The sequence below is a fragment of the Rhipicephalus sanguineus genome, chromosome 4 (genome assembly GCF_013339695.2).
Source record: "Rhipicephalus sanguineus isolate Rsan-2018 chromosome 4, BIME_Rsan_1.4, whole genome shotgun sequence".
NCBI lineage: Eukaryota > Metazoa > Arthropoda > Arachnida > Ixodida > Ixodidae > Rhipicephalus > Rhipicephalus sanguineus.
The window spans coordinates 103,455,718-103,483,302 of record NC_051179.1 but is presented as its reverse complement, the minus strand read 5'-3'; the positions used below and the strand labels follow the sequence as shown (position 1 = coordinate 103,483,302).

At 44.9% G+C, this 27,585-nt stretch overlaps 1 protein-coding gene across 1 annotated transcript in view; it reads left to right on the top strand.

Moving 5' to 3' along the window:
* Window positions 1-27,585, top strand: part of LOC119390501 (transmembrane protein 132E-like) — a 48,493-nt gene that overhangs the window by 4,305 nt on the left and 16,603 nt on the right. Inside the window, exons 3-9 of the mRNA XM_037658106.2 lie at window positions 3,480-3,658; window positions 9,775-10,044; window positions 12,073-12,219; window positions 15,010-15,229; window positions 19,608-19,751; window positions 23,302-23,504; window positions 26,956-27,043. Coding sequence (XP_037514034.1) covers window positions 3,480-3,658; window positions 9,775-10,044; window positions 12,073-12,219; window positions 15,010-15,229; window positions 19,608-19,751; window positions 23,302-23,504; window positions 26,956-27,043 — 1,251 coding nt within the window. The remainder of the gene's footprint in view (window positions 1-3,479; window positions 3,659-9,774; window positions 10,045-12,072; window positions 12,220-15,009; window positions 15,230-19,607; window positions 19,752-23,301; window positions 23,505-26,955; window positions 27,044-27,585) is intronic.

The window sequence follows — 27,585 nt, the reverse complement described above, 5'->3', positions numbered from 1 at the left end:
AGGGTTCAGCGTTCCGGCGCGGTGCACGTAAGACAGTGGTTACTCTTTTAATGGGTCAGTTACTAGAAAATGAAAAAGAAGCGTGCATAGCCATAATTTATTGGAAAGTACAAGCCGACATATATAGTCACACCCTGTCACCCATGTGCCCACTTCCCACATGACGTCAGAAGGCATCATTCTGAATCCAAAAAACCAACAACGAGTATGCAAAATTCCAATCACTTCCATGCGAACAGCCGCAAAAGCAATTGCTATGATCCTGAGCATTCCAAGAAAAAAAAGCGATTGCTATGATTCTGAGCATTCCAAGAAAACAGCGATTGCTATGATCCTGAGCATTCCAAGAAACAATCCTTTCTGCAGCTGTTCGCGTGGAAGTGACTGGAATTTTGTGCACTTGTGGTCGGTTTTTCGGATTCAGAATGGTGCCTTCTGATGTCAAGTGCGAAGTGGTCACATTGGTTACAGGTTGTGACTATATATGTGTGCTTGTATTTTCAAATAAAATTTAGCTGCAAGTTCAATGTTGGGATTTGTCCTTCTACCTTCTCATGCATGTGTCATAACTCACGCTCTTTTCAAGATGTTTAAGACCTCTTACCAACTAGCCCAGCTGTCATTTCTTCGACACGAATTCTCTAATAGGCTAGAAAATGCCAACACTTTATTTTAACTTCTGGTGGTGTATACAGTAAGCTTATGTGGTACAGGTGACAATAGCATATTCAACAAAAGGGGCATGTTATTTCCATTACATTTTTTATCGGGGAGTTAGGCTTTGGTGTTTCACTTTTATTCGTGACAATATTCTTGGCTAAATTATAAGCAGAAGAGAGCCAAAGGAATATTTAATGCAATCACACTGGCTTGATAACATATGCGGTACGCACTCAGTGGGTAATACTAATTAACACGTATGGGCATAGTACAGTTGAAGGAAACATCTTGTATTTATGGCAATCCAACATTACCTCTTCTGTAGCACATTTGTGAGATGCACTTCGTGCATTAGTACATTTAGGGTGTGCCAGGCTTGTACATTATAATTGTTATAGCGCAAACTCAGGACGAGGACAAAAGGTACACGAAGACGAGCGTTACTTTTTTGGGTGTGTTAGTGTAATGCAGCAGTGCTTCATTTTTATACAAAACAATTGTTTCACACTCGTGTCCTGATACCAGATGCATTCAAAGAAGAGGGAGATCGTGTACGTGTCTAATTCTCTTGGACCATCCATCATAATGTAGGACCGGAGCTTTGCCAGCACCTAGGAGTAGTGTAAGCTCCGATGGCTGTCTAAACTTTGGTATTCAGCTGACCATGCGTATACTCTGTTTCCTTTCCCTTACTCGAGTGAATATTTTAAAACCTGGGAAATCCGTTACGTGTGTGCGTCACTCTATTGCTAGTGTTTCTCCTCACAAATGAGCACATTTGTTGAAGTTCTTGTTGGCTAACCTGTATTAATGTTTAGAAGCTACAGCGATGGCAGTACTATGTGGCAGATTCTTATGACAAGGAGTGCTTAAGCCAAAAAGAAAAGACATATTTGCTGTTGATACTTTAAACTCCCTGAGGATACTCAACATCTTTTTTACAGAACTGCGAACCTGTCAAACTAGTATTTAGTAATTGAATTCGAGCACCTGTTAAGAGCAGAGAAGTAGATTTAAGACGTAAATATAGGGGATGCGCGTAGCACAAAGGAGATTGATAGTCGTTTGTACTGAGACACTGGCTAAGGACACACGCAGCAACCACCAAGGAAGATGACAATTGACCGTGCAAGAGCAGAGACCAAAGGGGCTCAAACAACAGATGCACCACTGTTGGTCAGCTACCACTATTAATCGCCACTCACAATAAAGGATAGGTATGGCACACTGCAGCGCAAAAAATACACAGCGGACGGTACACTAAAGACGACCACAAGCGCTGCAGTGTGCCATAATTATGTACCAACAAGCCCAACTCGACACTTTAACCAGCCAACTACCTCAGGTTCAATGTTCAGATGAAACGGTGTTCGTCTAGAAAAGAAATCAGAAGCACAAGGCTAGGTTTGTTTAATATTATGTATGCGTTCGATATTCATGCATGTTTTAGTTCCCACCCGCCATGGTGGTCTAGTGGTTATGGTGCTCGAATGCTGATCCGAAGGTTGTGGGATCAAATCCCAGCTGCAGAGGCTGCATCTGAATTCATAACGTAGTTCAGCGCAAAAAACAGGCAACAGACGAGTGAGAGGACAAGGACACAGCGCATTCTTCCAACTAAAGTTTATTGGATTGGGACGCATGTATATATGCACACAGGGAAAGCAAGAAAAGAAAAAAATAAAAAAGAAAAAACCAGGAAGTAAGAACCGAAAGGTGAAAAGAAGAAAAGTGCCGATAAGTCACACACGTGTGCCAACACCGCCCCCCATCCCATGACTCGCCAAAAACAAAAGCTCTTTGTCAGAAAGATGCAAGGAAGGCATGCTTACGCATGCGTCCCCAGACCGTTTAATTTCCTCAGCCTCGATGATTTCCCTCACCCTTTGGTCCCGACTGCGTGCAAGGACCGCAGTGTTTTCAAAGAGGGGCCTACACTCACAATCTCGCACGTGGATGCCGAGGTGCCCCGATACTGTCGTTTGGACGCTGTAGTAGTGCTCACGGAGCCTCTCGTTCAGGCAACGTCCCGTCTGACCCACGTACTTTCTACCACACGACAGAGGGATGGCGTACACAGCGCCTTGAACGCATGGAACGAACTTTCGCTTATGGTCTGTGGTGCAGCCTCTTTTTTTCTTTCATCCGAGAGGTCGAACTGCACAAGCCCGAAAGCTTTTCAGGGGCCGAAAAAACCACGCGAACCCCAGCGCTTTCCCCGATTTTCTTAAGCCTGTGCGAGAAATCATGCACATAGGGCACCACAGCTGTCTTCTTCTTATCTTGCGCCCTCCATCTCACTCTGCGCTCCTCCTTCCTCCTGGGGTCCCTGACATCCCTAAGCAGGCCTTCAGTCACAGACGACACCACGTCCAGCGTGTAACCTGCGACCCTAAGGCGCAGGTCTGATGAAAGGGCCACCAGTCAGCATGTTTTTTGCGCTGAACTACGTTATGACTGACTCGTTCCAACTCGCCCAACAAGCAAGTTGCATCTGAATTCATGAAGGCAAAATGGGAGAGGCTCGTGTGCTTGGATTTAGGTGCACGTTAAAGAAACCCAGGTGGTTGAAATTTCCGGAGCCCTCCACTACGGCATCCCTCATAATCGTATCGTGGTTTTGGAACATAATATTCCAACAATTATTATTATTATTCTTGTAATTCTCCTGCAGGCTGAGCCAAGCCTTATGGTTTTCACCTTGGCGCAAGTGATATGTTATGTTAATAATCATAATACTAATAGCAATGTTTATTTCCATCAATACATGTTGACGTTGTCAGTGATATGACATGTGCATAATTGCGTGTGTGTTGCAGGTGGGTGGGCCGTCGGTGTGTGTAGCCCTCTACGCTCAGCTGGGCCCTGAGCAGCTGGTCAGTGTGTGCCAGCCGAACCGTGATGGCGCCTGCCTGGCTGAGCTGACCCTACCGGCTGCATGGTGGCCACCCTTGTGGGCCGCTGCGCATAAGGCCCACCGGCCCACCATTGCCCTCCGGTCAGTGATTGTTTGTGTTTCAACGCATGTTGCACGCTGCTCACACGTTTCACACGTGCTTCCTCACCGTGATCATGTGACATTCTTAAGTTCCTTTTGAGTTCTTACTTATCGTATATATGTTCCGTTGCAATAAATTTGCACACAGTTGTTCGTCAGAACCTGTGTTGGCTGCTTCTTACCCTCCGTCTCATTTTCGCGCTGTTTTCATCGCAATGCTGGTTGGTCAGCTCCAGCTTGGTCAGCAGATTGGTCACCCAACATGATGCCTCAATCTGTTGTGATAATTGTACTTTACGGTGTATTAATCAGCTGCTTCTGGAGCAACTGGAGCAGCCACGCAACTGGAATTCTGTTTGACTTCAGTCGTGCGCCAGGCTTGAGAAGGATAATCATCAGATCATTTTGTAGTGGAGCATGGAGCGTTTTAAGCAGCCAAATGCAACATGCGCCATCAGAGTGCTTGAGTATGACCAGCGAAAGAGGTAATTGGCTCAGTCAGGCTTTCTGGTGCTCCTGTCTCGAAAGGTGTTGTGTTGACATCACTGCAAACCAAGTTGCAGTGTGGTGGTGGCCAAATGTGCCACGCGGGTACAGTCCCGCCGATTTTCATCACTGCCAACTTCATGCAGGCCTCGTGTTACAGAGGGCCAGCTTCAAGTAACCACACTTCAGTGAATGTATTTTTCTTCACAGGATAGCGCGCACTTACTACGGGGACAGAGGGAGAACAACACAACAACACAAGCGCTAACTTGTAATGTATTTTTCTTGTTCTTGGGGTGCTCAAGTGGCTCAGGCTGTGAAGTGTGAGACTCAAGGTAAAAGCAGGGGAAAGCTGTTATGTAAATAATATGAGCACAAAGTTTGTGTGAGAAGCTAATGCTTCCTAAAGAAGACAGTGGTCTCAGAAACAAGGTTGTTTCCTACAAGTATTATGGATGAATAAATATGTAAGTTCTTTGTAAAATTCATAAAACTTTTAAGTGTGTTTCTCGGTTCACTGAAGTGGTCTTGTAAGAAACCAAGACTTTGTGCAATAGGACGTCCGACAGAAACACAGTCACAAAATGATTAACTCTAGTGGATATGCACATGATGAATGTAACTTCGTTATCCTGTTTTTATAACTGAAACATAATATATTTCTGTATGGAGGAGTTCTCAGAGTACATTCTGAAAATTGTGTGTTACACAACACACAATTGCTAAGTGTTGAAATATTTCAACACTTAGCAGTCTGACAATGGCAGTTTCTCGCTAACTGTACTGTCAGCTCCACGAAATTATTTGCATTCAGTTTTCTATCCTAGTGAGAGATTCCCAGATACATTGCTATGGATCTTTTTTAGAGAAAAGCAACATATGCAACTTATTGCAACAATGCAAGAGTGCATTGTACAGCTCTGTGGTGTGTGTACGCAGCAAGTCATTCTCCATTTAGGAACGTACTAATATTTTGTTTTATCACTCTCAAAATCTTGCAATAGTTTGCATAGTTGTAAAGGGGGTATGTGATAATCTGATGCTTGTTCATATTATTAATGAGATCATTATTTTGTGATGTGTAAGCAGTTTATAAACATGGAAAAAATGAATTGCAAGTGAAAATTAGAGTGTTTATACTAATTTTGCGAGAAAAGCATGCAGTCAGAGTTGTGTCCGTCGAAAAGTAGTGTTGTGCTACCTCTTGGATGAGTTGGGATGAGTTGCTGTCTAATGGTGTTCAGTGATGTGCTGTATTACCGGGACTTAAGCCACATAATGCGCAGAAATACAGGCAGGCTCATAAGTTTATTGCATTTCACATGCTCATGCAACTTACTGATGAAGCCATGTTATCTTAATACTGATGTGTCTCCATCTCCAATGAACTCTAATTGCATACCTCCTGGAGCGTCAATATGTATGTACTAGAACAGGAGCACAGTCATATGTTCATGTTATTAAGGTATCAGGGCGTAAAAGGAAAGGCATACATGGACCAAAGGGAACAAAGGACACATCACTTTCTTTTCATCTGTTTTCAAAACTGTTGGCAGAACTTGGTGGATGGTCTGGCAACTATGTCTATGAGCCCGAAATAAAAATGTTGTACCGTTCCCGCCTGTCCTGGAGTAATTACTGCATTTCGGACGCAATGTAAAGCCATCATGAAGTGACAACAGCACTGGCGACGAGTACAGGATCATGGGAATGACCGCTGAACTGCAAGGTACGCCAACGAACCTACGAGGATCTTGACAGCAACCTGTGGCACGTATTACCTGTTGTCAAAAATGGCAGCACCTGCATTCACCTCGCCCCCACCGCGATGCGATGCTGCTGCAGAAACTTGGAAAAACTACTTGGAGAGGCTGGAGGTGTACTTCGACACCAGCAGCATATCTGAAGAGTCTCGGAAACGCTCCATTCTCATCATATGTCTGACTCCCGAGTTGTACGGGCACTTGAGGAGCCTGCTGCCACCAAAGAAACCACACGTCGAGCTGTACGATGTCATTATCGCCTTGCTCACCCAGCACTTGGGTCTGGTGCCCTCAGGAACCTACAAAACACTTCGATTTCAAACTCGGGTGCAAAATGCCGGCGAAAAAGTGTTGGAATACTTAGCCAAGTTATGGAAGATCTCGGACAACTGTGGATTTGGCTCTGCCCTAGAGCGCAACCTCAGGGACAGATTTGTGATCGGCCTGTGTGAAAAGCTGATCGAATGTGTACTTCTTGCGAAGCCCAAGTCGCTGACATTGCAAGAGGCCTTGGATGTGGCTATATCAGCTGAACTCGCGATCCTGAATGTGGACCGACTGCCAAGTGCAGACGCACCAGCAGCTGCCTCTGCAGAAGTCAATGCCACGCGCGTGAAGAAGGGCCGCAGAAGTCAAACGATGGAAACCCGAAAGCCACAACCATACATTTGCTGCGGTGCCTGCTCACACGAACCTCCAAACTGCCCACGCAAAAGCTCGACCTGTTTCAAGTGCCAAAAACGAGGACACTTGGCAGTTAGCTGCCTAGGAGGCAAGAAACAGGACAAACCGCCTAACCTTAAGGCGAACGCAGTGACTGTGACCGGCTAAGTGGAAGCGGCTGCACAAGTCAACAACATATTCGCAGTCAGTAGCATGGCGACTAACAGTGTCTTGAAGCTGGTTTACAGAACACTAAGCTGGGACAATTGTTATAGCGCGAACTCAGAACAAGGACAAAAAGTACACGAAGACGTACACAAAAACGTACATGAAGACGAGCGCTCGTCTTCGTGTACCTTTTGTCCTTGTCCTGAGTTCACGTTATAACAATTGTCATGAGCTACCAACTACTACGGAGCCAACTACGAAGCGCTACTAGCAACTGAAAATTTTTTATTTCGGAAGAACGTTCTTATATATGCATCACATGAATGCACGTCACCACAAACCACCAGTTGCTAGTAGCGCTCCGTCCTGTGTCTTTTCTGAGTCTCCGTGTATATTGCGCTTGTTTCATCATGAACCTTTCCCAACATGCCCAACTGGCAGTCGATTCCTAGCCCAAGCTGCCATCCTGCTAAGCTGGGGTGGCGAACCTCTCCATATGCAAATTGACACAGGGTCTAATGTTTGCATAACTTCAGAAGACACATCCCGTAGCCACGAGAACCAATGGCCCAAGTTGGAAAAATCTGGAAGAGAACTTCCATGCTACCTGGGACAGCTGCCAGTGTGTGGTGTACTGAACATGACAGTGGAGCACCAAGGTCGACAAATGGCGCCTCAACTGTTTGTTGTGAAATGTTCAGGACCAGTGCTTTGTGGCCGGGATGCGATTCTGGGACTGGGCCTCATGCACAACATTCAGGTGTGAGCAGTCGTAGGCTCAACTGAAGATACCTCTGGGTCCAGAACGAAGCTGAAGGCAGAATTCGAAGATTTGTTCCAGCCATGTACAGGTCTGATGAGAGGGCCACCAGTCAGCATTGCTCTAAAGAAGGATGCTAATCACAGGTTTCTGAAAGCTCACTCACTCCCATATGCGCTCCGCCATAAGCTTGCAGCAGAACTGGAACGTATGTGCCAGCAAGGAATTCTGGCCCCCGTCAGCCATAGCATGTGGGCAACATCTGTTGTCCCAGTTGTGTAGCCAGAGGGAACTCTGAGAATCTGTGGGGAATTCAAGGTCTCACTCAACCCCGCGTGTGATGTTGACTAATATCCTATTCCTAAGGTTGAAGACATCTTTGCATCACTGAAAGGAGGTTATGGGTTCTCCAAGTTGGATCTTTGTGAAGCATACCATCACATACCACTGAGTGAGGAGGCAAAAGAAGTTGCAGTATTGAGTAGTCACAAAGGTCTATTTGCATATGAGAGGCTGCCTTATGGCATTGCTTCAACTCTTGCAATCTTTCAAAGAAAGATGGAGGCTCTCCTTCAAGGCATCCTACGCACTCAGGTCTTTTTGGACGATGTGCTTATTTCAGAAGCTGAAGATGGCTATGAGAGGACGGTGAGAAGGGTACTTCAGATCTTTTGTGAAAATGGAATTCGACTGCGAGAGGACAACTGTGTATTTGGTGCACAGGAGGTGACCTACCTTGAACATCGTATTGACTAGGAGCGCTTGCATCCATCGGAAAGACAAATAGAAGCCATTATGCAAGCTGCTTTACCTCGGCATGTCCAGGAACTTAGCTTGTTCCTAGGGTTGATCACCTACGACCGCAGTTTCCTTCCAAACATGTCGACTCTTCTGGCACCATTGTGCCAACTACTCCAGCAAAATGTGGTGTGGAGGTGGACAGCATTGCAAAAAGAGGCCTTTAGCAAGGCAAAGAGTGCTCTGAAAAAGTCAGACGTGCTAGTCCATTTTGACCCCACAGAAGAACTGCTGCTTGAATGTGATGCGTCCCCACAAGGCGTTGGTGCAGTGTTGTCACATGTCATCAATGGCACCGAAAGACCTATTGCTTTTCGGTCTCGCACACGAACTAAGGCTGAGAAAAACTACTGTCAATTAGAGAAGGAGGCACTGGCACTCATCTTTGGTGTCATGAAGTTTCGTGACTACTTGTTGTGTCGGGAGTTCACCCTAAAAGCTTACCACGAACACTTGGTAGGGTTGTTCAAAGAAAATCGCCCAATTCCAAGCACTGCTGCTGCATGCATTCAACGATAGGCAGTGACTGTGGGCACATACAAATACGTTATTTGGTATAAGCCAGGCTCCAGGAACCAGAATGCTGATTCCCTCGGTTGCCTTAATTCTGATGCCAACAAGCAAAGTGGAACAGGTTATGCAGGACGCTGAGCAGCAAGATACAGCTCACTAGTAGCTCACGTCTGTGATTCAGGACCGCTTTCTAGGAAGCAGCTTGAAGATCTGACGAAGAAAGACAAAACTCTTGCAAACCCTCCTAGGCTGTATCAAGCAAGGGTGGCCCAAAGGACCGCTTCCACAGCACCTGGAGGCTGTCCAACCATACTGGAAACAGAGGCACTCTTTCACAGTGGATGGAGAACTGGTCTTAATGGGGGAGAGAGTGGTGATTCCTGAATCGGCCAGAAAAGTTTTTTGCTGGAACTGCATGAGGGACACACAGGAATCGGCGCAACTAAAGCACTGGCCTGAATGCTCGTATGGTGGCCAGGAATGGACCACAACATTGAGAATCTCCTGCAGACCTGTCTAGTGTATCAGGCAATGGCACCAATGCTACTGGCATAGAAGCCTGTTGCATGGCCAACGACCACCAATCCATAGACTCGAATACACATTAAATTATGCAAGTCCAATTGAGGACAAAATGATCCTGGTTGTGGTGGATAGCTACTCAGGGTGGATTGAAGCTGTACCCACACAGACAGCAACATCAGCAGCAACCATTGAAATCTTGCGAGACATTTTTGCATGTTTTGGCTTACCCACCTGCCTCGTGTCGGATAACAGCACATTATTCTGCAGTTCAGAGTTCGGGGAATTCGTGACCCCAGAATGGTATACGCCATTTACGTACCACACCGTTCCATCCGCAGTAAAACAGGCTGTCTGAAAGGGCCAGCCCATTTGGCTATCACAGGCTCATGCTGCTGCTTAAGTTTGTGAATATGCCTCCTCACTTTAATTTTTTTGCCCAGGTACGCCCTTGTCCGGAGCAGCGTCTCCCAGGAATGTCAGGGTCAGTCACTGCGACTGTCGACGGCATCGGTGCCGAGCAACAGTGCGGGCCTGTCTCTGGGGCGACTCCCACTCTCAGTGGCTCACGGCAGCTACGAGGAACTGAGTGGTGGCGACGGTGTGGTCTGCCTCCTAGTGCCCCAGGGCCCGGTCTACCCACGGTCCAAGGTGTACGTGCCACTCCTCGTGCGCCCCAATCCGGCCTACCCACTCCACTCCTTTACAATCAGGTAGGCAGACAGCACACTCCCTTTTCTTAAAGGAGCAGTGACACAAAGATTTGACATTGTTTTTTTGTGTTGCAATAGGTACTTGCTAACAACCCACTTAACATGGCTGCAAAGCTCGTTTGCTTGAGCATGTAACCGTTAACTATTTGGAGATGGTTTTATAGCACCCAATCGCAGTTTCAGTTTCAGTTTCAGAGGGCGCCGAGTAAGGCAAGACCAAGGTTGGTTTTCATGTAAACATAGCTGGCTACGTGATTGCACAAAACTACGTGCACATGAGCACCGCGTTGACAACTCTTTTCAACGATAGCTTTCTGGATGCTGCTGTAATGCTCTCTGGGATGTTGTAAATATGCGTGATTCCCAAAAATGCACTGCCAAGGCAAGTTCGTCAGCCTTTGTAGTCCCGTGCAAGTCCAGAAAGGAGGTGCCCCTGTTTCCATCGAAAAGGTTTGCTAGAGAGAGCGCTCACAGGGATCATGGCAGCCAACGTAAACTCGTGATGAAGGTGGCTGGTGTTTACTTTAAAACCAAGTTGGTGTCAATGTCGTGAGGTGGGATGTTTCTCGTGCAGTTGCACGACGTGCACTCTAAAATTGATTTTAAATATGTTCTAAGGTATATTAGCCCTTGATATGTTGTAGTGATGTGCGTGTGTGTGTGTCCTTGCAAACCTATCCTTCAATTTATCTTGCCTTCAGAATTTTGTGTCAATAGTTGTTTAATACAAGAAAGTTCATCTGTCTATCTGTACTAATACAAGGCAGCTGTGAAAGACGCACCTTTTCCTGAAACCTGAGTGACATTTTGGAATGAGTTCAGCGGCTTTACAAAGAGATACAGTTTCCAACAGAGGGTTTGTACCTGACACTGACTGCCTAAATGTCTGGATAATTGGGAGTCCGAAATAGCAAATTTGCAAGAGTACCATATCTTCTTGCATATAACTTGCACAAGACATACAGAAGATTAGGTGTTAAAACCGGAGTGTGGGTTATGGGCAAATTTCAGTTGCGCATGACCACAAGCTGCACTAATAGAGGTATTCTCTGTAGGGGTGTGCGAATATTCGAAATTTCGAATATTTTTCGAATAGTGTTTGCTATTCGATTCGATTTGCACTGAAATTTTACTATTCGACCTATTCGAACTTTCCAAAGACAAATGCAGTCAATGTCCAATTGAAAGTGACCCCTTCAGATTTTTAATATGCTTCACCTCATTACACTCTCGTATTGCGGCAAAGCTGCCTTTCAAGCTCCGTTACGGTCGAACTTAGCCAAGAGACAAAGTCCGGTTGGAAGTGGGCCCTAGATTTTCAATATGCTTCACCTCATCACACCCCCGTATTGCGGCAAAGCTGCCTTTCAAGCTCCACTACGGTCGCAAATGTATTAACTCAAGAAAACGCTGGTTCCAATATGGAGGTGAAAGATGTGGCAGAGTTGGGGGCTCAATTAATGCTGTTTTGGACCTCAAATTTGGGCAGGAAGTCCGAAAAATCGGACGCCGAAGCTTTTTAGCATCCAAAATTTCAGATGTTCTTATACATCGTCGTCTACGAGGCAGATTTGGAACTCCGGACTTGTCCGCCACATCAGTTGGCCTTCCACAGCAAGTTGAAAGAGGAGGAGAGGCTGAGGAAATGGCATCTCTGCCTATCACATGTAAAGTGTTGTCGGCAAAACTTTGGTTGCACCAAATCATGTACATAAATACAATTCGGCCTCTACATTGCCTCACTCTTGATAAGAAAGACAACTATGAAATATGACCCCACCAGCGCTTCATCAACCTAGCGAAAAGAAACACTTTCATGTTGCGATCTCACAAGAACATACTTAGGGATTCTCTGCAACTTTTTCTGTAATTTCACTTCGAATTATTCGAAAAATGTTTGAGAAATATTTGAAAATTATTCGAAATTATTCGATTCGATTCGCACTCAATCTTCATTATTTGAATTCGCTTCACACCCAAAATTTTGCTCTTCGCACAGCTCTAATTCTCTGTACTCTCTCCTGACAGGGCAAAGGTCAAACCTGGGCTGAGGATTCTTCAGGTGCAGCCAACGGCCAAGCAGTCGTGGAACGTTGCAGTGGACACCAACTCCAAGCAGACGTCTGCAACTGTGACTGTCACTCGCCTAAGCGAGGACACTGCCCTGCCCGAAAGGTCTGAATAATGTCAAGAAAAAGATTGCTGTTGTTGTTTTTAAGTGTCACTTATGATTCTTGTCGACACCACAAGTGTATGAAGACCAGTGAGATTCAGGGGCGTAGCCAAGGGGGGGTTGGGGGGATTCAAGCCCCCCCCCCTGAAATGTTTCAATTTTGCATGTGTATAATATACACGCACACATACAAACACATGCACGAACATACATAAAGTATGGTTGAACCCCACCCGAAAAAAATTTCTGGCTACGCCCCTGGTGAGATTGATTTAGTACAAGCTTGCCTGGACATTTTCCTATGGCCTGAAGAATACGTTTTAATTATCTCAGGCATGGGCAGACTCGTGTTTTTCTTACCATCCACTTTGGCTGGCATCAATTTTTGTTCTTTTGAACTGCTAGCCCGCATGGCATGGCCAAAACAAGGAAGCACTAGATTTAGGACCATTGCTTCGAAAAAACATTCAGGATGGGTCTGTCTTATTTGGTGACCTGAAACAGATTGTATCCCAGTCATGGTGATCTCATTTTGACAGAGGGGAAACGCTAGAGACTCATGTACTGTGTGATGTCTGTGCACGTCAGAGAACCCCAAGTGGTCCAAAATATCCATAGCCCTCTACCACGGCATCTTTAATAGCCCAAGTTGCTTTGGAACATTAAACCCCATAAACCTAACCGTAAACCAACTTTATCTCACTTATGACTGAAATATTCATTCGTTTGACAGTTAATGGTATTCTTCGAAATCTGTGCCCCCACTATAGCTGAAAAAAATCTTGTAGGTTTCTTTTCTTTCATATTTTTTGCAAGTCCCATGGCTTGCACTCATACAACACTACAGGAAAAGCCAGTGCATTAACCAGGTAGATTTTAGCTTTCAGGATAACAGCTTTGTCTTTCATAATGTTTGAGAGTTCACCTAATACCTAGTACTTGTGTTGGCTGGATTTCTTTTATAGACCTAGCTGCCACCTTCTTTTTAAGATTTTTATGCTAATCTGTGCGGCTGATGAGTCAGGCAGCAAAGCTGTACAAGAAAGTTGTTGTTCCCTTCTGAAGTAAAAGGGATTAGTTAGCGGAAGTGAACGCTGCTTGGTGGCCGTGACATTTTCTAGCTCTTGCAATCACTTCCCATTACTGAAATGTGCAAAAGCGTGGCCTTTGAGATCGGCTTATGTTAAAGGGGCCCTGCAACACTTTTCCAATTAGCCATTGAACGGCTTCACTAAAGAAGTTTATTGCCTCATGAATCGACCGTCGCCAAAACTTTTTAGAATCCGTCAAGTACGAGCGGAGTTTCAGAGATTTGTCGCACGCTGTAATTGCTTTCGCACTTCTCTCGTCCTGACGAGCACGCTGAAAGCTAAGCAGGAAGGAATGGCACAGGGCAAAGAAGTTACACCATGCGCGCATCATGACCTTGAGCACTTTTTCCTTCGGACGCCCGGCTTACTTTCAATGTGATCAAGAGCGCGCGCATTGGCACATGGCGGCCTCAAGTGCGCGCGCATTGGCACGTGGCGGCCTCTCACGGCTGTCGCTGTAACTATGCAGCTCACAATGCTCAAATCAGCCAATCGCCGCGAATTTGGGTATATGGCACGATCATTTGGGTATGTGGCATCATTTGTCGGGAGAAGAGAGAACGATTTCTAGGTGACTTTGAGAATTAATTGTAAATTCCAGGCCGTGTGCTGCGCTGTAATGTTTGGCTCGCATGTTTTCGGGAGCCTCAACTACCAATCAGCAGCGTTTTCTGACCATGTTGATAAAGTGTTGCAGGGCCCCTTTAACGAAAAGAGACTGCTCCACGAGTGTTGGCTCAATTTGTCAACACTCAGGGTTGTCACACTGCTGTACGGTTGAACTGTGACATTTTAAAAATTCAAATATGTACAAAAATTTCCTACTGCACAGGATGCGCTCAAACTTTGCCAGCTCTGCTGTCAATACGGAGAGGCGTCAGGATGAGAACACACAAATGTAGGTGCAGATTACCAAGATTTTATTTAAAGAGCATGTATGTGCGAAAACTGAAGCACAAAAGCATAAAAATTCGTCCATTGCAACACCTCGTGATAGATTAGTGTTAGGGGACACCAGAGCGTGCACACGTAACATGAGATTGCTAACTCCTGCCGTTGAGATAGCAGAGTTCCCTTTAAATAAAGCTGATACTAGATGGCATGCTTACACAGGATGCGCCTCTCTTGTGAATCGCGAATGCCTCAATGGTCTCGCGTGTTCTCTGGCCCTTATGTCGCCTGAGAATTTGGCATTTTGAATTACCGGCGCGCAGCTAAACGATGCAGCGTGAATTGCCAGATCACTGCCTTATCCCGTGTTTATCAATATTTTGCGTGTAGTATATGTTCTTCAAGTCAAATCTTGTTAGTCTGTGCCTATACGTTTGCGTGAGCTTGTCCCGTCGCCTAGTGCTTACAGTGAAATGTACCAACTTATTGAGCTTATTGTGAAATGCATATAGTTAACATATAGTTAACATGCAATGCATAACTCAGCAGAACTTGTTGCTGAGCTAGTTGGTTCATTTCTTGAGGCATACAGGTATGGTGCTAAAAGGACGGGTATGAAGTGAAGACACGAACTGAAAAACAAGTCTTCTCCTCGTCCCCTTCCTTTCAGTGCCATATCTAATTTTCTCACACATAATTCAAACTTCGAAATTTTGGTGTCACGGCTCATTTAAGACAGTAGCACCAGATTCTCCTCACGGTAATCTTTGTCGTCAACTTGCGAGGCCTTTCTTTCTGCTTGCTGCACAGCGGGGAAGAGGTGCTCAACTGGCTCTTCGAGGTGGAGGAAGGGCTGGGCCACGAAGACGGTGGTCAGGTGACCTGGCAGCTGCGCTACCTTGACCTCCCCGGCTCGGAAAGTACGGCCACCGTGAGCAGCACCGTCGGCGAGGTCGACGACAGCATCAAGCTCACCTCCCGGTTAGACATCCACAAGGATGACGTCCAGGCCGTGCTGCTTGTCGCCAAGGTACTTGCTCACTTTCTTGCGCGTCAAGCTCGGGCCAGAAAGCGCCGTTTGAAGTCGGGTACCGTTGAGTGAGAATCAATGCAGTAGTGGCCGTTATCATCATCATTGTCAACCTGACTGCGCCCACTGCAGGGCAAAGGCCGCTCCCATGTTTTGCCGATCAACACGGTCCTATGCTTGCTGCAGCCACATTATCCCTGCAACCCTCTTAATCTCATCTGCCCATCTAACTTTCTTGCCTCCCCCTTGTGCGTTTGCCTTCTATTGGAATCTAGTCTGTTACTCTTAATGACCAGCGGTTTATCTTGCCTACACACTAAATGTCCTTCTCATGCCCATTTCTTCTTGATTCCAACAAAGACACTGGTCCGAAAACAACTTGCCTTAGTTTTGAGTGCCTTAGTTTTTGAGTGCCTTAATTATTTTGAGTGCCTTAGTTTAGTTAGCTGAAATTTTCTCACAGTATGTATCTTTTACTGCTGAAGGCAAATATGCAATTACTTTTTTTGTCTTATCATGCACAGATTTTGAGATATTAACTGTTCCATAAACTTGCATTCTGGCCAGGCTTTTGACACCTTTCTCACAAAAGGCATTTACAAATTTGATATCACCACATGCTACAAAAAGACCAGAGAGTGCAAAAAAAAGCTCATCATTTTATTTTTAGCTTTATCAATTCAAAAGTTACAGCCTTAACAACCACACTCATCCGAAATCGGAAACTGTTGCTCGATGTTACTGCTAATTATGTCACTGTTCTAAACAAAAATGCTGTAATTTCTTAATTTTCTTGCACTAGTCAGTGCATAAGCTCTCAAATATCACAAGATTTATGAACATCTGGCCACTACATCAAAACATGCTGTGGGGAGCAGCCTATGAGGTACTGGAAAATGTGGTTTTGAGAAAATGAGAAAGTTTAGGAACATGGTGAGCAATTATTTTGAGTGGGAAGAGGCATGAATTAGTGTTTTTGCAGTTCTAGAAGCCACCAGGAACACGGTAATCATTATTCTAAAAAGCTTGCTTTCCTTTCACTCTCGTCTCGCTGGCAATACACTGCTGCGTGCTTGCAGCCGCCGATGTCACATACTCCCGTATGGATGAGCAATTCTGAACTTCCGATGACCGCCTTCCATCATACTGTCGTCACTTTGACGTCTTTGCAAAATGGCAGACAGTGTCATGATGAGCTGCTGTCTCGCAGACAAATCCTTAAGCATCCGAGAGAAAAGCAAGAATTTACCCCATGTGATGGAAACACGCCAATGCTGTGCAAGTACTTTTTTTTTTTCTAAAGTGCGATGGCTTTACCTTTGCCAGGCGAAAAGCATTCTTTTGCTGGGAACAGCTAATAGAAGTGCACGCCAATGAAACCAAAATAATCATGCTACCTAAAGGGACTGTCTACCATACTTTATTGTTTTTATATTTTGTGTCACAATGGAAAGCATACCATATGAAGTGTCCAACCTTGCAGCGGTTTCTCTGGAAAGTGAGTAGAAAATTTTAAAATATAATTTTTCGATTTATGTTCTGTCCTCTTCAAAGAATATAGTGATGCCTGCTGTACTGCACAGGTTGACAAAGGTTGTGCCGGTGAAGGTGAAAACTAGAAGCACATGCAGTTTTTTCAGGCTGAATTAGGTTTTGTTTAATAATAAAACGATTACCGCAATGGTCGTTTAGAACTCTAAAATTGCCAAATAAATTATTATTACCACATTCTTTCAAACTTTGTTTAGTAAGCCTGAAAAACCACCGCAGTTGAGCGGAAAACTTGGTGTGTTCCAGCAACACTGGTACGCCGGCATTGTGAAACAAACTGTAGTGATTCCACTCATGCCAAACGTACGACTAAAACGAACATGAAACGTGCTTCACTGAAGAAGAGAAGGTCCTTGTTGTTTTTCGGTTATGTTTAGGTATTCTGCGTTGCATATGGGACGTGACAGCCAACATGAACGCCTTGGTTAACCGGAACCTGAAGGCAAAATTTTCTTCATTGTAGAACACATGGGGTTGACGGTGTCACGAAGTGGCTCCAGCGTCAGTGCATAAAGAGAACTCATAGTCACGGTTCGAAAATTCCATGAAGTCACTCGCGCTTCTGTTTGCCCAAGACGGTTTTAGAGTGCAGCTCTTAGGTGCCTGTTCCTGCAATGAGTGCAGCTGCCGTCACTGTTGCTGTCAGTGGCGTAACCAATAGACATGAAAAAATAAAGTGAGAAAAATATACCCAGGATCGAATGGGACTTACACCCGCACCCTCTGCGTGGCAGTTGAGTTTTATAAAACCACAGAGCCACACTGGTGCTTGAAACTCATTTGCAAAATGACCCTATACAGGCGTCATGTCGGGTGAGGAATTGCGTTAACCTATGTAATATAGCGTAGCAGAAGAGTAAAATAACAACCAGTCATCACACAGTGCGAATTGGGGAATGAGTGTGTGGTTTAATGCTTCCCACCTACTGCAAAGTGCTCAGCCATAGTTCTTTATCGTCAGCGTCGCGGGACGGACCTAAATAAAGTTTTTCCATACCATTCCATATCATCAGCCACATGCAGCATCAACAAAGTGCACATAATACCTTACAGACTTGAAGCGGGTACCTTGCTTATCTGCAGAAAGATGATTAATGGCGTGCATAGTGGGTGCTGTCCTACTTCACAAAAATTATTATTTATGGAGTAGTCGATACCTTGCGGAAAGCTAAAACTTGAGACACAGTTGGCCTTGCTCCAACATGAAGCTGCACCCAGAATTTGCTTTAGACAGTACCGTAATCGTCGCTGAATTTTTTTGTTTCTTTTAAGTGGCGCAGGATGTGGTGCTCGCGTGGCTCACATTTCTCTGCCATAGGCAGGTAGGCAGCCAAACACGGTGCCGGCAGCGCCACTGGGTGCCTCTTTCATTGCGCAAGAAAGAATTACTCTCTGACGTGAACGAAAGCTGCCAGAACTGCATAAAATACAATTTTAAGTTATGCATATTTGTTTTCAAGCAAGATATGTCTACCTGCGAAAGTTTTTTGCTTCTGCCAATAGCTTGAACCACATCGCTGTTGGACGACACTAGTGGTCATACTTTCACGACTTTCAGAGCCAAATTAAAAATATAATTCCTTTTTTTATTGGACAAAAGCATGCTCATTGCCACCACTGTGACAAACAGTCTTCTCATTTTCACCACAGTGGAAAGAATTTTTTCAAGTGGTAGACGGTTCCTTTAACATGGCTCCTGCCCAGTGCGCTGTTGAATGACTTTTCGAGGCGCTTTGGTGAGCAAAAATGGTCATGAAACTCACTTCAAGGCCAAATCACTCAACAAATACGTATTACAAGTCTGTAATATTTTAGAAATAGCTTTTCTAGACCTTCTAGATTATGAAAAAAGATATATATATATTTTAGAAAACTGATTTTATAGAAAATTTTCTGCCTTCCAGACCAGTGCCTCCCCTTAACACCCGTTTGTTCCCTGGCCCGCTCTGCTCTCTTCTTGTCTCTTAGTGTTTGTGACTCACGCTTAATTTTCTTTTACATTTATGTGTGCACTGTAATCACAAACAGCTATGTTTGTAACGTGCTGTACAGCAATCATAAACTGAAAATTGAAAATTTTCTTCTTCCGCCATAAACTTCAAAGCTTGCTTCCTTAGGCAAGCAAATAAGTGCGTAGCAATTAGCTGTGGGTAGACATCATGAGATCTTTTTATTTCATCATCAAGCTTTTTCATTTATTGCTTCCCACAGTACTCATTTAAGTGTCAATAGTCTACTGAGCTAATAATATGTGGTTTCCTTCATTTGACCTTATTCCTTCGACTTTACTGTCCCCCCTCCCCAGTGTAGAGTAGCAGGCCAGAGCAAACTATAGCTCATGCCAACCTCTCTGCCTTTCTGTAAATAAATTCTCTCTCTTGTTGCTATGGTGGCCATAATAGACTATGCCCTCGATGGCATGCTCCACATGTAACACCCCGTAATCTAAATTTTTTTTACTTGTATCATCAACTACACTCATACCTCGATATAACGAATACGGATATAACGAATTATCGGTTATAACGAAGTAAATGAAGAATAGTCTTGTGATATATACAGTGTAACAAATATATGTTTATAACGAATTTTCAGATATAACGAACCTATTTTCATGTCAGATGCGACTTCGTTATAACGAGGTTTGAGTGTATTGACTGCCAGGTGATGCCAATGATAACATGTGCAGAATTTCACTAGGTCAATGATCACAGCACAAAAAGGGAATGGCATTGAAACAGAGCTGTCCACACGTCCACAATTTCAAGAATATTACTTGTAGAATCTGTGCAGAATTTCTAAAATGTGCCCTCTGAATTGTTTGCAGTCAAACCAGCTGCTAAACACGGCAGTGCTGACCGGCAAACAAGTGTCGCAGCCCATGAAGGTGTTCGTGGTGAGTCAGTCGGGACTCCTGGGCGATGTCACACTGCAGTCCTCCTGCCACTCAGCCGACGAGTCTGTTCTCAAGGTGGGTTCACGCAAGAATTTCACTAATGAGGACGGTAGTGTTGATGGGTGATTGATCTTACTGCAGAATAAAAATGCATCTCCTCATAGTCAAGTGATTCAAGTTTCTTAATAAACAATCAAACAGTTTTTATACTTCCAATATTGTACTACAGTCGTGCCGTATATTTGTAGCAAAGTTGCATCTCAGACAAAATATTTCATACTATCCTATATTAATTTTAAAAGTGTACATTTCAGCCCCAATATATTAAACTTGAAAGGGATTGCAAAATAGCTCTAGTATATTTAGATATCTGATGTTCATAAAAGAAACTGTGCACGTCTTCAACAGTCTCTCGAGATGATGAAAGGGGGAGATTGCCAGTTTGTTGCTAAAAAAACGAGTAAAAAAAATAAAAGTTCACATATTACTCATTTTTCACCTATGCCTTATTATGTATTGCGTGTATTTAAGGCCTTTCGCATTCTCAAAGCAACGTGGCAATCTTCGTTTTGGTAACGAATGGCCACAGGTAAGTACGTTCCACTGCACAGCCCTTAGCCCTCTCCGCTGTTAGTATCACCGCATGTTGTGTTGTGATGAAGTATTTTGTGTTGTGGCGAAGCATCGTAAAGCACACTCTTTATCATAAAGCACAAATAAAATCCTCACAGCACGAGGTCACTTTGTAGGCTGTGCCACAAGGATAGTTGACTTGCACAATTTCTGCAGTTTCTTCAGGTTGTTCAGATGTTTCTTGATCGCTTGTTACAGTCATAAAGCAATTGCAAAAGTGCAACAAAAAGAATGCTAGTATATATAGTATTTAGCACATTTATTTAACCTGACACCACCACTAGTATTGCACAGCTAGTATCCGTGTTCTGTGTTGAAAACAGTATGTTCGTGGTAAGTAGCTCCAAGGAGAGCCTGCACGCAAGCACATGTAACAGCATGCATGCATCATTCTGGTGCGCAATGGGGCTATACGGGTGTGTGTACTGTAAAAACCCGCATATACGTAGTCCAAATTTTTTTGCCGAATTTCACTAACTGAAATTCTTGCCCCGTACCCTCCTGGCCCCTGTGGGTCACCCTGTGAGGGACCTACAGGTGGCAGGAGAGTATGGGGCAGAATTCCTGCCCCCTGTGTGTCCCAATAAATTTGAGCCCAGATTCACAGTTCTGGCTTATTGCTCGGTGCTATTGTGATAAACAGATACCTGTGCTGCGATCAGTCGCCATTGCTACCATGCTGACATCGAGAGCATTGTTTGCGACTGCTTTGTGCCATGTCAGCACTGCGAAAGCAGTATATTCAGCTACTTTCAAAAGAAAAGTGATCGTAGCTACTGGCACCATTGACAGCTGTGCCGCAGCGCGGCCGTTCGGTGGGCACAACTGCAGTATTTACGGTTGGAAGGAGCATATGGAAGGCCTCATTGTGTGCAGTGGCCTAAGAAGTCTTGGAAGGCCTAAGAACAGACTGTTTGCTGTTGTTGAATGTGACCTGGTGGACTTCATACAAGAGCAATGAGCTGTCCATCTCGCTCTCAAGCATCTCGCTGTCAAACTCCAAGCAAAAGCAAGAGAAATAGCAAGACAGAAAGGCATTCAGCAGACAGATTTCCAGGCAAACAAGCACTGGGTGTCACGTTTTATGTGCCGCTCTGAATTTTTTTTTATGTCGGCACACATCGACTTCATGAGAGCTGCCAGAAAGCTACGAAGAGTTGCTGTGGCCTTTCAGCAACACATGATTTTGCTGCAAAAGTCAGTTGCTGCAAACTTTCAGCTGGGCCAGATCGGCAATGCGGATCAAACACCGGTATATTTAACATGCCCTCAGCACTAACAGTGCAACAAAAACGCTCTCGGCATGATTCTGTGAGATCAAGTGAAAATGAAAAAAAAAAAAACGGAAGTCACCGTAATATTTTGCCACATGGCAGACGGTATGCAAACGCAAGACCCTGCCAAAAATGGAAAAGTTTCCAAGATATATTAGTGTCCACTGTCAGCAAAAGGGTGGATTGGTGGTTGACTGGATTAAGTTTTTTTGGTGCCGACAGCCCCAAATCCTCCTGGGACTCCTGTCGCTACCCATGCTGGATGCTTTCCGGTGTCACCTGGCTGACTCGGTCAAGCAACTGCTGTGTGAGTCCCGCACCGAGCTTGTTTTCACCCTTGGAGTGATACCATCCCAGCTGCAACTGCTTGATGTGTATGTGACAAAAGAAGGAAGCTGCATCAGGAGAAGGCGATAACGAAGTTTACATGCTTTGGAATAAAAGTATGGTGTATGAGCCACGGCACGTCCCTCATTTCTAGCACCACACGAGTCAACAGGAGTCGAGCTGGCAGCCTCTTCATCAGTCGCACATCGTTAGCAAAGCTCTCAAGATGCCTTGACCGTATGTGAACTAAAACATGTGTGCTTGCAAACCACGAGGTCCGGAGAGCTTGAAATGACTCCATCCGGATAGCCGAAACAGGCACCGGTCCAGCAGTGCTCTGATCTTGGTTTTCTGATCTTGGTTCACTGATGCTTTGGACTATTATTCCTTAGGAGTTTGTCCGTCGAATGTTCAAGAAATGTCAATGTTGAACATACTTGTTGGCATGGAAGACAAGTTTCCTTGGGAGGACATGTCAGACAAGAGACTCTTGAAGGAAATTACAACAGACAACGATGACTATAAATATTGAAATGCAGTGCCATTCAATTATCATTCTCGAACTGTATGTGGATGAAAACTTTTGTTGTCCACAAATTACACTTCAGACTAGTATATGCGGGTGTGAGCTGTATGCGGGTTTTTATGGTACATATTTTTACAAAGCTACTAATGTGGAAAAATACAGGACATTGAAACAGTACTTCACTGTCATTGTTCTTGCCTGCCTAGCTTTGAGCAGCACTTAAAGTACTTTACAACACAACACGCACTATGCAGCAAGCAGAACAACGCACTACATTAGTGAGCCATAAAAACTTCGCTAAAGCTAAGTGGTACACCAGCGAAATTGCGGTGCTAAAATTCTTCGTAGGTGGCCTTTTAATTACTTTTCTTTCTTCAAACACCTGCTTGATCCAGACACAATGAAATGTCAGAGCTAGTGCACCTACAGCAACCATTTCACAAAAGTAGAGTACTCGAAATTTTGCCTGACTTGTGTGTTTATATGTCCAGGGACATGAAAAATTTTCAGGTGGCTTCGTGGTTTAACACATGTTTCATCTAGCACTGTGCGTGCATATTATTTTTGGGGGAAGGGGGCTTACCAATTGCTGTACAGCATAAATAAACGAATGTAAGCTTTATTTGTAAAGAAGCTGCACAAATTTCACACGCCTTAAAGACACAAGCTCATGAAATACAGGCATCACAGAAATGTGTTACATAAACAGATGCGAAATACTGTCCCTTGATCAAGCATACATGAGTATATCTACTCTATACTTCATGGCTAGCTAAGCAAAAGAGCACTGGCAGCATTGCACGTGTTCTCGTAAGATAAGCTTTGCTTGCACCACCGATTGCATGGTAAGGCCCTATCCATGCAGGTCTCACCGTCGTGCACGTCGGTGTACCTGGATGGCTCCGAGGTGCGGGGCTCACAGAATGCCACCGTGCTAGTCAAGTATGGAACGTACACGGGCCAGGCTGCCTTTCTGGTGTGGATGCCCGAGCTTCCCCTGGACCTGCGGCTCTCGGACACCAAGCTGAGTCAGATTCGTGCCTGGCGCACCCCGCACAGGCACAAGCGGTAAGCACTGCATTGCATTAACCCTCACACCGTGGCTGTCTTAAAAGGTGTCACTGTTGCATACAGTGCCACTTTGTGGGGCACGTGCTGGGCGTGTGCCTCGCAATAACAGACAGGACCCACTGCAGTGGTCTTGTGGTTATGGTGCTTGACTGCTGACCCGGAGGTTGCAGGATCGAATCCCAGACATGGTGGTCGCATTTTGATGAAGGCGAAATGCTAGAGACCTGTGTGCTTAGAGTTAGGTGCATGTTAAAGAACCCCGGGTCGTCGGAATTTGGAAGCCCTCGACCCGCTTTTTCGTTGCGCCGCTTTTTTCGGGGCTCCTCTTGGGATGATTATTTTCTTGTTAGCTCGGCAGGATATTGCAACTTTGTAAGTCAACCTTCTTCTTTTCTTTTTTTCTGAAATTTCAGCTATTATTATCCGTCAACCTATACTATTCATGACCAACGCTAGCAGAAGTGCCAACCTAATGAAATTCCACTGTCAGGCTGGCCATTCTTCAAGCAGCGCCAGCAATACTGGTACATTGCTTTGGTATGTTTGTAGTAAATTGCCACAAAAATAAGAAGAAAGATAGCATTAAGAACTAATAAAACGTTTGGGGATCACCATGAATGCTACCGACTACAGTTACGACTCGGCCACCGTAGCTGCACTCGTCGGCCCACTCAGCCAAGATTTTTTGTCGATGGAGAAAACCGTGGAAATCATAGTGTCATCCGCTAAAGCACGATCCCTGCATTTTATTCCACTGTCACCAACAGTTGGAGGCGGTAAAACTAAACATACACAACGCACTTGCATGACGACTCATGAACACAAGAAAAACAGTCAGTGTGATCAGAACGCAAGAAGCACTTTCAATAATGATGAGCCAACACCAACCTATTAGTTCTGGATGGCAGAAATGAATCTCAAAGGCCTTACTTTCATTAAGTGGGTGAAATGCGTCATGTGTACCATCCTTGAATGGCAAATAGTAGAGATCTTAGAATAACAGACAGCTGAGATAGTTGGCACGTATTCATTCTAAAGAAAGAGACAGGGCGTGCAAACACGGACACAAGAAGGATGTCAGGACACCACAAACGCCAACTAACAACTGAAGAGACGCACAACGGCTGAAAAGAAAGAAGGCATGAAAACTTATCTGCGCATGCCCATGGAACAGGCGAACCTATCAATCCGGCACGCGTGGTGGTCTACGTGGAAGATAACTGTTAAGGCATTTGATTTCATCTTTATGCAAGTTAATCGACGGTTGGCTCATGCATGCGCTACCACTATTCTCGATATGCCATGCTTCAACCATCAGCCGCGTTGCTTCATTTCTGCACCGGTACAGCACTGCGCATTCATCGAATTTTGGCGTGCACTTACAATCTCGACAATGTAAAGATAGATTAGAAGGTGAGCCTCCTGTTAGCGATCTCTTATGTTCCAACAATCTCTGGTTAATGCATCGGCCTGTCTGTCCTACGTAGAAGCGGCCACAGGTGAAAGAGACCTTATACACCACACTCGTGCAGCAATCAGTGAATTTGTTGGTGTGTTTTAAGAAACAAATATCGGTCCGCTTCTTGTCTTTTACTCGCTCCTTCTTCCTCTGCACCGTGGCACAAATCTTACCTAGCTTATTGGCAGCCGTGAAAACAACATTAACGCCGTATCTACTTCCTACTTTCTTTAGCCTGTGAGATACGCAATGAATGTACGGTATACCTACGACACGTTTTTTCCTATCGCTTTCTGCAACCATGCTCGGACTTAACACAATAGACTTCTTTAAACGTTCAGCGACCGTGGCCACTGCATCGCGAGGATACCCTACATCTAAAAGATGCGTAACCTGTGCGCTAAAGCTATCACTCATTTTGTGCTCACCCCACTTGGTGAGGGCTGACTTAAGGCAAGACATGGTGATGCCGTTTTTTACAACCTTCATGATTCGACGAAAAGATCTCAGGGGCCATGGTTTTCCTCGCGGGAATCTGATACGTAATGGGTTTTGTGCGTGCTTATTGTAAATAAGCACGCTCAAATAAGCACACAGAGTGGGTCAGGGAACGAACGGGGGTTGAAGGAGTCCTGACAGAAAAATTTTCGCCCCGCGTTTTTTTGCTGCAATGTGTTGCTGGGGGCCTGTTAGTCATAACACGGCACATCGTTTGCTGCAGCGCGCGACAGATAATTAATTACAAGCTCCTCATTACCGACACAGCCTCAGTTTCGGTTTGACAGAGCTCCAAAAACGACAAGCCGCCGGGTGCAACTATCACCACCTAGCGAGTGGAACGCTCGGTCACGTGAGCACACAGAACAGTGACGAATTTCCGCGCGGTCTGTCGTCGTCGGGCTCATCGTCGTCTGATGGCGACGATTTCCTTGCGGCGGGGATGGAAGGAATTTTCAACGTGGCGAATAACTTCAGGTTTGACCCGCTGGCGAGGAGCGATTCGTTGAGAAGCGCGTCAAAACAGAAATGGCGGCTACGACGTCATCATAACTTGTACCGGCTGCAATGGTTACGTAGGGGAAGTAGGGGGGTCACCTCGGGTCACCTCCGAGGGTGTCAATGCACCAGGTGCGGCCTATAATGCTGGATCGTGCTCGCGAACTTCAAAATTCATATAAAATACCTTCCAAGCTTTATTCGCTGTCGATATTTTGCAGATGGTACACGCACGTACACGGGAATCGATCCAGCAGGCTATCTCGGCCGCGAAATTTTGTGTCAGTACCCCTTTAAGGATATCATAGTTGAAATCAAGAAGAAGAAATGGATATGGGCCGGGCACGTAGCACGTCGGCAGGATAACCGGTGGTCATTAAGGGTAACTGACTGGATTCCAAGAGATGGCAAACGCATGAGGGGCAGACACAGAAAATTAGGTGGGTAGATGAGATTAAGAAGTTTGTAGGTATAACGTGGCAGCAGAAAGCACAGGACCGGGTTGATTGGCGGAACATGGGAGAGGCCTTTGCCCTGCAGTGGGCGTAGACAGGCTGATGATGATGATGATGATTGTAAATAAGCCGCTGTGCTTATTGTAAATAAAGGTCTATCATGGTCTAACTTTTCCTCTTAGCAAACTTAGACCATGATATTGGCAAAGTTAGACCATGATTTTGGCAAAGTTAGACCACGATAGTGACCTATATTCAAGTATTATTTTTTTTCTCAAAGAGCACAATAAGTAGGGGTCGACCTATGTTCGTGCTCGACGTATTCTCAAGTAAATACGGTAATTGTCTCACAAATAACACTAAAGCAGTGTTTGCAATTTAGCAGATAGCACATCTCTTTCTAAGTGAGGTTATTGAATAAGTGAATGTGCCTTACCTTATGCCTCGTGCACTTTTTTTTTTTTGTGAAGTCCATCTGCTATAGTGCTTGCCACGGTGCTGCGAATGTGAATATCTCAAACTTTCTGTGCCTCGCCAGGTGTCGGAATCCACTCCTCCAAGGGACCGTGGATTGCCGCAACAATTGGCTGCGCAACAAGCGACGCATCCTTGACAAGTGGGACGATGTACGTAGACTGCCATTTCTTCTCAAGTTTCCTTGTTTCTTTCTTTTTTTCATCATAATGAGCCTGAATTTTCGTTTGGGCCAACTAGTGCATTAACACCATCATTTTATGCCTAAAAGAACAAAAAAATAATAATATTTGGTGCATTGTACAGGGGATATAAGCATGAAGTATTGTTCAGCAGCTGCTTACTCCTCATTAGTCAAGCCTGCTGTCATGGAAGGCCTTGGATAATCTGCATCGATAAACCTTATCGTGGCTTGGCAGCTTCTGCAGCATGGAAACGAAATTGGTTGTTCAGTGAGCTGAGTCGCTCTTAAATGCAGAGTACAAGTTTCATTCACATTCTGTAACCTCTCTGCATGCTTCAAACAGTGTCTTTAGTAGCATCTGAGTAAAAGTCTCGTATTAAACCACTTCAGTCTGGTCCAGTCAAGCAAACAAAAAAAAAGCCAGTTCCACGCCGTGAAAACCATCTGACAGTGAAGCCATAAGCATTTGAGTGTATGTGATTGGCTAGTGAAGTCACATGCATCATCATC